General features: G+C 38.0%; 1 protein-coding gene and 1 non-coding gene across 2 annotated transcripts in view; one reads left to right on the forward strand and one right to left on the reverse strand.

The window, feature by feature from the left end:
• Positions 1-553: 553 nt before the first annotated feature.
• LOC146479285 (sperm-specific sodium:proton exchanger-like) overlaps positions 554-9,732 on the reverse strand; it is a 19,503-nt gene continuing 10,324 nt past the window's right edge. The window contains exons 10-20 of the mRNA XM_085110915.1: positions 7,587-7,647; positions 6,970-7,224; positions 6,403-6,597; positions 5,050-5,251; positions 4,818-4,966; positions 4,254-4,481; positions 2,834-3,004; positions 2,374-2,607; positions 1,744-1,942; positions 1,118-1,339; positions 554-747 (exon numbers count right to left, since the gene is read on the reverse strand). Coding sequence (XP_084967041.1) covers positions 740-747; positions 1,118-1,339; positions 1,744-1,942; positions 2,374-2,607; positions 2,834-3,004; positions 4,254-4,481; positions 4,818-4,966; positions 5,050-5,251; positions 6,403-6,597; positions 6,970-7,224; positions 7,587-7,647 — 1,924 coding nt within the window. The 3' untranslated portion in view covers positions 554-739. The remainder of the gene's footprint in view (positions 748-1,117; positions 1,340-1,743; positions 1,943-2,373; positions 2,608-2,833; positions 3,005-4,253; positions 4,482-4,817; positions 4,967-5,049; positions 5,252-6,402; positions 6,598-6,969; positions 7,225-7,586; positions 7,648-9,732) is intronic.
• Trnah-gug (transfer RNA histidin (anticodon GUG)) lies at positions 5,601-5,672 on the forward strand. The gene has a single exon. It is a non-coding gene; the product is annotated as a tRNA-His (tRNA).

Here is a 9,732-nt window from a genome sequence, read left to right on the forward strand (position 1 = left end):
TCATGTAATGGCTACAGACTTATCGGAAATGTGCTAGCATCATGTGACTGACTATTAGAAACGGCTTGAAAATTGAGTGGCTAAGAATTCCCAGTGGCCATATGAAATCTTTCATAGACTGTTCTCCTGACTGTTATGGAAGCACACACGTGGATAGGCTCAATTACCAGCCGAAAGCCGGACCCAGGGGAGAGGCGGAAATCGAGCCTAACACGTGGAAAAACACGAAAAAAATTATTCTCTGTGTTGAATAGATCCGTCACTAGGGTAAATGATAAACTAACTGTTTGTTCTCAGTTTCAATCAACTTTGATGCTTTTGTAAGGGGATCGACGAACTCTCCACGGATAGAAACCTTGACAGGCTTTGAGCCGAATCATTATTACTAAGACTGATATTGAAAAGAATTCGAAATGTTGCATTGGTCGCGTTCATTAGTTGAAGGACGCTTCTGCCAGGTAAAGTTATTAATCAGCATTTTGGAACAATCGGAGCCAGATTAAATCTACGGTAAATACGATTTAAAATAAAGATATTAGCGTCAAAGACACTGTTCCAAAGAGCAATTATATTTTATTCACAAATGTGCACAGAATACTTTTGGCAGAACAAATGCCAAATAATAAAAGCAAACTTTTACAAAAGTGGGTCCTTCATTCATCAACACAGTGTAACGTTTTTCCATTAACCCTTGAAACTGATGATTTCACGCACCACAACATGGTTGGCTTAAATTGAGCTACAATACTGAAATTAAAAAAAAATTACACACTGATTAGAATTTTATCGCACAGAACATGGTAATCTATTTTAGCGGTAATATTTTGAAGGTTTCTTTTAGCTGTTTGTTGAAAGTAGTTCACATTTACTTTAGTTTTGCATCTTACTCTGGAAAGATTGCGCTTCTTTCTTGAACCAATTAAAAATGAGTAAGAAAATACCAATTGCAATTGTGACTTGCTCGAGTGCAGTTTTTCGCGCTTGGCGCCATTTGCGTGTATTACTTTTGAGTTCTAATTGGATCATTGCATCTGTTGTGATTAACCATCCAGAGTTACTAATTTTGTTTTGGTTTTACAACAGGCAATTGAAAGCTGCTCCATCTAAGTGCGCTCACCTTTATCGTCCTCTGGCTTTGGTGAGACTACTATCTTTCTACCTTGTACCCGGTCTGGCAGTGGTAATGGATCAAGCCGTCGATAACCTTCATCAAGGCTACCAGGTAATCGGCCAGCAGCCATAGTGACCCTTCGTCTTCCCCTGTATGTTGCCTCCGTTCCATATTCCGAAGGAGCGGTATCTCTTCTCTCCCTTATGTCACGTCCTCGTGAATGAATTCCTTATTATAGAAAAACAAAATCATTCATTAAAAACACCAATCAATCTTGCTGATACCATGTACATGCGATTACACTGTACTCTAAGGTTATTTCAAGTAGCCACCACCCCCATTATTTGTGCGTTATACATAGTAAATGCTTTTTGTAGACTCTGGAGTAAAAAAAAAGTTCGTTGTTGTTATCATTTGTTGTTGGTGTGTTTACAAGTTAGCTAAAAAGCGATAACTTCTAAGACTCAATTTAGATCTATCGAAAACTAAGCCACGAATTCAATTTCTCAGGGCAATGTGTAAGACTTAAATTTAAAATGAACGTAATATTTAAGCCTGAAATTAAGTTTTGAAAATTGTAAATAAGTAATATCAACAGTCACTATTGTTTTTTGTTTTTGTATATATCTCACCGACGAGATCCAACACTGAAGGGTTATCCTCTGGATCATCAGGCATCGCACTTTCATGCGAACGAGAAATCACCAAAATCTTCGGCTCCTCTGCGTCGAAATGCAACTTAAACATTCGGGAAGTCTTCGGCAGAACACAAGGACCTTCGAAAATTTCTCTGGTATCGAGTTCCGTAGCCTTGCCTTGGATAAGAATAGCCTTTTGGAAAAAGAGTTAATATTGGTATCAATAATCTCTTTAGTTAGTACAAAATAAGTGCAAATTGTGTACTATTTATTTTTGGCAAAACGCTATCCAATGAAATCTTGAATTTAATTTTACTTCTGTCCAGGATTGAAGTACATTTTTTATCAACCTTATGTCAAAATGACTGCCATTTTAATTTTAATTTTCAAATAAGCCCTTCTTGCCTCGTGAAGGGTAAAATAATCTTTCGATTTTGAACTTAAGAACTTGGTAAGAAGGGCTAATTTGAATTAAAACAAAAGAATATTACAATGTTAGCCATTTTGGAATGAGCTCTATTGACAAGTGCATCCCTCCGGCGCTCATACTAGTCCCATAACTTTCTTTCAAAGTGTGCTAAGGATCAGTGAATAAGCATTTAAGATCTATCCAGTTAAGTTTACCTCTTTCATCTGTTCGTTGGTCTTGAACACAGCATTTGGGGGTTTGGGAAGAGTGGCGATAACCGATCGTTCACACATAATACGGATCTTATCTCTTGTCCAGTTGTAGTACGTCGGCACCTCCAGAAGAAGCGGGACAGCTATTCGCACGCCACAAACTCTCCACAGATTCTCCACAAGTTTGGGGAAGCGATTCATAGCTTCTGTCAGGTCTTCTTTTGTGATAAAAAAGGCCTAAAAGAAAATCCGAGAAACATGTTAAATGAGACAAACGGACAAGGGAGGAAGGAGGCCATAAGTGTTTCAGCGTATGAATGTATGAATGAATGAATTTATTTTATTTTTTTATTTTTTTTTTTATCTGTGTGACGAGGTTTGTAGATCATCGACTTTACATCCGTGCAGCATTAACCTAATTTAACTGCATGCAAGGTCATATTTATCACTGAAAGGTTGATACCTGGACCGAAGTCTCGCAAGTGCAGGATGAGTTTCTTCTCGAAGAAGTAAGTATGCCCAATTCACCAATCATGTTACCGGCAGAGATGTAGTCAGTAGTGACAATCATCTCTCCTACTTCTGTTTCCTCGCCATCCACGTAACTCTTCTTTGCCACTGATACACCTATCATCTGCGAGAAAGGGAATCAGAAATTAAAGATATCGATTGTACTCGATCATTACGGTGCAATAGCCCCGTATAAGAAAGCTGTCATATATAAAGCCTTATGTACGTTTTTATGAATCGGAATAAGTTACTTTGAATAGCCAAACAACATATTTGTACCGATAGAAACGTTTCATGGACATGTCTTCAACAACAATCATCTCGAGGGAAACTGGTATCCTGAGAAGGAGGATAAGAGACGCCGTGATTCAGAAAGCCTTAATGGTTTACAAGTCTTTAAATGGTCTTGTTCCTGAGTATTTATGCTAAGTTTGCTAAACGCAGCGAAACTGGCTACTCCTTAAGGGATTGCGAACAAATTGGTTGTTCCTTCGCCACAAACAAATTACTTAAAAAATAGCTTCAGCTATAGCGGTGCAGCTCTCTGAAACGGCCTACCCTGTGATCTTAGGAAAGCTGAATCACTTAATCAATTTAAGCTAATACTTTTAAGATTAAAATCTCCATTTTATGTAAGCTTGAGACACGGCCATCGATATACAGTGCCAGGGCCCCACTCTCGATCAAAACTGCTTCGGTTACGAACTACCAGCGGTCTTTGTAGACATTTTGTCATGTCATACACAACATCTTAAGTCACGTGACAAAAATAACATACTACTTGGCAAAGATTCCGCGAAGGAGTCGAAAGCTTTTGGATCATAAAAGGTAGCTTGTTTTCTAAACTTCAAATGACAGGGTCAGGAAACAATTCATTCTCTCAAGTAATGTTTCAATTTGTTAACAATAACCCCACTAGTGCACAGAAACTAGTGCTAATTAACTTCTGCTGTGGATGGCCAGGATTGAAATAGATTGAAACATTTTTTTCAAAAGTCTTCCTGTGTATTTTGAAGAGAAATCACTAAAAAAACTGATTATAGGTTGTTCTTCCCAGGAGAAATAACTTAATATTCTCTTCCTTTTGCCTAAGAGTATTTTCATGTTAGAGAAAAGGTACCTTGTCAAAAATTTGAGTGGTTTTGACCAAAACACAGAGTAAAGTTAAGTTTTCCGTTTTCCAGCATGTTTGTAATTTAATGTAATTTTTTTTTGTCTTGTCCCGCCTCGACTAGCTTTGTGGCTATTTGCGGGACAAGCCCTTTGTATAATCTGAATCTGTAAATAAATAAATTGTTGTTGTTGTTGTTGTTAAAAAAAAATCTCCGCAACAGTACCCCTTTAAAACAATAACAATAAATAGGGTAGTATACCTTAACCATTCCAGACACAATCAGATAAACCCCCGTAACATCTTCGCCTTGCCTTGTTATAGTGTCACCAGCATCGAACAACTTGATACGAGCAGCTGATGTGATGAAGTCGACTGCTTCCGGTGCCATTTCTTCCAGCCAAACAACATTACGAAGCAACTCCAAGGGTTTCTGAGGTGAAAGCGAGGCTGGCGCGCTCAGTTGTCGCTTCATCTTAACTTCAACGATCTAATAAATTAATATTAAAAAATATATATTCACAACTTCTCCAGCTGACAAATAAAACACACCTCATAAACGAACAACGTATCCCGGTAAATATTTGACCAATTAAAGAAAAGTATGTGAGCAATTCAAAATAATAACAGATAAGATTGTAGAGTGCTCAGAGACAAAAGATTACTTGCGTATGTGCTTATGCGCTCAAAAGAAATTTAGTTGTGTTCTGACAAAATCGCCAAAGGAAAAAAAAGTAAGTTAAATGACTGGTTCAGGATTAACTTTGCTAAGGTACTAAAACTCCTGGAGGAGAAGAAGATCGATGTGTGCAGAAAGAGATTTTACCGATTCAAGCTTTGCTGCCTCGGCCTCGTCTAACAATCCTCCTCCTTTGAGCTCGTGAATGACGTCACGGGCGTTATTCAGAATGGTGCGAATTGCTTGCCGGGTTTTCACTGAGATTGCGATTCCCGGATGCTCACGTTGTAACATACCTGGAAATGAATATAGAAAGACGATTTATATTTCTATTTCACCAAGTAAGCAAACTTACTGAAACACAAGTACATCCACTTACCGAGGCTTTTGACGACATTCAAACGGTTCTGTTCTGATCTTTGCTTTAAGTCTCTCGCAATTCTTTTGTCCACCACCATGTGATCAATTAGTTTGACGACTTCTTCTTCGGCGATGATGTACCCCTTACCCACATCATAGCCAAAGCTTAACTGCCGGTTGATAATGTTGTTGACAAAGTCAATTACTTTTGGAAGAAGAGTCTAGGTAGAGAAAATCAAATGTCAGATTAGTTTACACCAAGACCAAAAAAAAATATAAAATGGGTCTCTCAAATAAATTAATTGTGGGTATGTAATATTGTAATATGTCTTTTCTCATAATAAATTGTTGTTGCTGTTGTTATATTTCCCTTTATTTGTGTTGTCATGTTTTTTCCCTGATCATTTCGAAAATAAAGGAAAGTAAGAGTCGCGAAAATTAGTGAGAAATAGAAACGTTTTTAGGTTAGTTGCTATAAAATGGCTGTCAACACACCCCAATAATTGGTCGGAGTAAAACCACAGGTACTTGTTTGAAACCTAATAAATTTTACACAGTCACCCGTCGATTGCCGCGATCGTCTAGTGGTTAGGACATTGCGTTGTGGCCGCAATAACCCAGGTTCGAATCCTGGTCCCGGCAATTTTTTTACCCTTTTTCTTTTGTTTTACGTCTTAATTTAAAGTGCACATGACATAATTGTTTTTATTCGCTTGATCAAATCAATTCTTTATGTTGTTTTTGCATGAAAATCGAGAAAAAATAATTCCTGATCAATTTTTCTTCCCGCGCGTGAGGCGTATAATAGCGCCAATCTTCACTTCCGGTTGGGTACAACACCGCGCAAGACGGGCCGCGGGAGACTTGGAATAGTAGGACTGTGACGGCAATACAGGAACGCTAGTCTTGCAGTTTCTCTATTGCTCAATAGAAAATTTGAGCTCATAATCTAATTGTTAAGTAGTTTCAGTTTGAGTATTGAACAATCCCATTCATATTATCGTCCACAAAGTTTTCTTCCTCTGTACACGAAAAACAACTGAGGAATATAGAAATCGTTTTCTCAATAGACCGTATTCGTATTCTCGATATTGAACGAGGCCTTGCTTGCAATGGAGGCTCTTGCGGGGCAATATATTAGGTAAAAAGATTTCCCCTCTTAAGTCTCGTGTGCAAGCTAATACCGAGAATGCGAATACATTTATTTATTAAAAAAAAAGAAAAAAAAACGTCGTTGTTTACTGCAGTATTCAAAGTGGGGTGACAAAATTTGTAAAGGCAGTTTTAAACGACTATTATGAATTTCAATGTCATCAACAACCATAAACTCACAACAAACGCAATGTACTAAGTAATCGATGGATTCGCGTACCTTGAACAGCCTTAACAGACGACCCATTCGCAGTACTCTAAATACCTTGGCCACTTTTAGGATAGATGGAGAGAAGCTTCCTGTGACCCTATCGACCGCCTGGTCAATTACGATATCGATTAAAGATAAGATAACTATAAACAGGTCTAGCAGATTCCAGTAGTCTTTGAAGTAGTAACGCCCAAAGGCTAAAGCCTGTTTTAACAAAAAAAGTACACAAAAAGAGTTAGAAGAAAGTTAAAATTAATAAAAGAAATAAGTTACTACATTTGGATTGGTCATTATCACTTCTGGATAGATAATTAGGAAAAAAATCAAAATAAAAACACTGATTTTAATCACACTATTTGGTTAGAAACGGAAGAGAGAAGGATTGGTTTGGATGAAGAAGAGAAGTCATCGTTTGGTTTGGTTAACTTTCATTTGATTACTTTCTACTTTTGTTTTCGTTTATTACTGTTATCAAAATATATGATCCACGTCTTCGAAAACACACATGTAAGAAGGCATAAACTAATATTTAAACATGCAGCTTTCTAATCAAGTTACAAAGAAAAACCCACTGACCTTCCATATTGCTTCAGTGACGTATATAACGCAGTATACATAGTTGATAATGTTTAGGGTGTAGATATATGGAGCATCATCGTCTGAAGCCAGTTCCAGGATGATAGGCACCATGTTGATAAGGATCAAAGTATTCATTACGATGTCAAATGAGACGTGGGCAGCCACGGAATACATGAAGCCAAGAACTTTGTTATTCGGGGGAGGGATGAGTTCTGTAGGCTTATGATGCTTCAGTTGTTCCAATTTGTCTTTCTTTGAGAAAACAAAATAAAAGTGCCTTTAGTTTAAGCGTGAATGTGAATTTTTTTTCCAGCCAGTAGACAAATGCAAAAGTTTACTACACAGTTGTGTCTGCGATCTTTGCATCTACGTATACTATGACACGGTTGTCATGTTGTAGACTGAACTTAGACCGAAGCAGAGTTTTGTGATAATTAAGAAATTGATAGCTTTTATCCAAATGCTGTTTTAGACTCCAGTTCAGATACCATTCTTTATTATAATGTTTCTTTTTCCATGTACTGAAGTTTATATACACATTATAAGTATTTCTTGTTTTCAAAACTCATCTAACTTAGATAGTTTAGTGAGCTTAAATGATAGATAACACGTACAATTTTTTGCAGAGAAGGTGGCACTCTCCAATACGGTTGCAAATCATCCATTTCGATAAAACTGTAAACAGAAAACAGCCAAGTGAACAACTCGTTAACAAACAAACGAACTACCATAGCTAGAGTATTTTAGTGAAAAGTCAAAGGAAGGACAAAACAAAGTTGGAAACTAAAAAATCAACAGTCACTGAAGTTAAAAGTCGAATACAACAAACATGATTTATTTCAAATACTGTCTAATGCCAGTCTTGAGTCCTGGGTTTATACAACTTCATTTGTGCAGTGTTTTCTAAACGTGTTTATATTATGGAAAGCTGAGGGTGGCTTGTCATCAAGGGACCCTTTATCAAACGTCCCGATAACTTTCCGGGTAAAATAAGCTTTTTAAGCCTTCTTTATCTTTCGGTGGTAATTTTTAGTTCAAACTTTCCAACATGTTTCTGAATCTTTTACGCGAACTGTTATGATAAGTTGGTTGTCCTGTGCAAGGTATTGTAATGTGATCTTAAGGATCACGTGTAGAGTAAAAGTACTGTAATAAAGCTCTTGAAGTTGAAGCTTGTGGATGTGTATTTTCTTGTACTCATAACATGGTACCAGGATCTCTTTAAAAGAAACCTCTCTGACTCCCAACTTCGACATGGAACGTATCAAACCTCCCTCAGAATTGGATATTGATAGTCTCAATCTCGCAGATGTGTGGAAGGAATGGAAGGAAGCGTGGGAATTGTATCGGATATCGAGTGGCCTTCACGAAAAGGACGATGCCATACAGATAGCAACTATCCAAAGTATTCTCGGGATCAAAGCAAGACGGGTGCTCAAAACCCTACCAAACATTCCCGTAAATATCACGGAAAGGACTGTTGCAGGTATTTTAACGGCGCTTGAAACGTATTGTGTTCCTCGTAAGAACACAACCTACGAACGATACGTCTTCAGAATGACCATTCAAGAAGATCGCTCGTTTGACATATTTGTTACAGATCTCAGAAGAAAAGCTGAATACTGCGATTTCGGGGCGATTAAGGATTCTCTGATACGAGATCAGATTGTGGTGGGCATAAATGATCCCAAACTACGAGAGCGGCTGCTACGCGAGACGGATTTGACACTCGAGAAAGCCATGAAATTATGCAGAATTACGGAACAATCTCAGGAACACTCGAAAATCTTCATCTCACCAGCCACTCAGACGGGTAACATCGACGCTGTAAGGAAGACAGAGCCACCGGCGGACACAACAAAATCTAAAAACGAAGACTCGCGTAGAATAATGAAATGCAAATTCTGTGCAGCGTCTCATGACAGGGGAAATTGTCCGGCCTATGGAGCCACGTGTCACAACTGCAATGGAAGAAATCACTATGCTCGGTGCTGCTTCAAATCGAAGAATGGCACGGAAGAAAGAAGAGTTCGTCACGTGGAAGTAGAGGAGAAGGGAAACAATGAACTGCTGGAGGGTCTGTACATCGAGGAAATTCAAGGTAGTACTAGAAGGAACATTCAGTCAGATCTACTTGTTAATGACATTCCCGTAAGTTTTAAACTTGACACAGGTGCAGAATGTAATGTAATTTCCTTAGGTCTGGCTAATGAGTTGAATGCTCAGGTACACCCAACAAACATGCTACTTAAGTCGTTTGGAGGGAACCAACTAGATACTGTGGGCAAATGCCTTCTTGACACGAAGGTAAAGGAGGCTAAGGTTTCAACACCCTTGGAGTTTTATGTACTCCGAGATAATGTCCGACCCCTTCTTGGTTTAGAATCATGTTTAGACCTAGAGCTTATCACCTTGAATAACAAAGTAGAACAAATAGGTCTCAGTGTTGATGAAGTTCAGGAAAAATTCACCCTTTTGGATGAATTTCAGGACGTTTTCAAAGGTTTAGGATGTGTTGAGGGAGAGTATAACATTAAATTGAAGCCTAATAGTCACGCTACTATTCAACCACAACGGAATGTACCATTAAGACTGATAGATAAACTCGAAGGAACCCTCAATGATCTTGAAAGAAAAGGTATTATTGCCAAAGTAGAATGTCCAGTTACCTGGGTTAGCAATTTAGTAATCGTTGAAAAAGCAAACAAAACTCTAAGATTGTGTTTAGACCCACCAGATTTGAATGAAGCCATTGAAAAG

The sequence above is a fragment of the Pavona decussata genome, unplaced genomic scaffold (assembly GCF_977016875.1).
Source record: "Pavona decussata unplaced genomic scaffold, jaPavDecu1.1 SCAFFOLD_59, whole genome shotgun sequence".
Classification (NCBI taxonomy): Eukaryota; Metazoa; Cnidaria; class Anthozoa; order Scleractinia; family Agariciidae; genus Pavona; species Pavona decussata.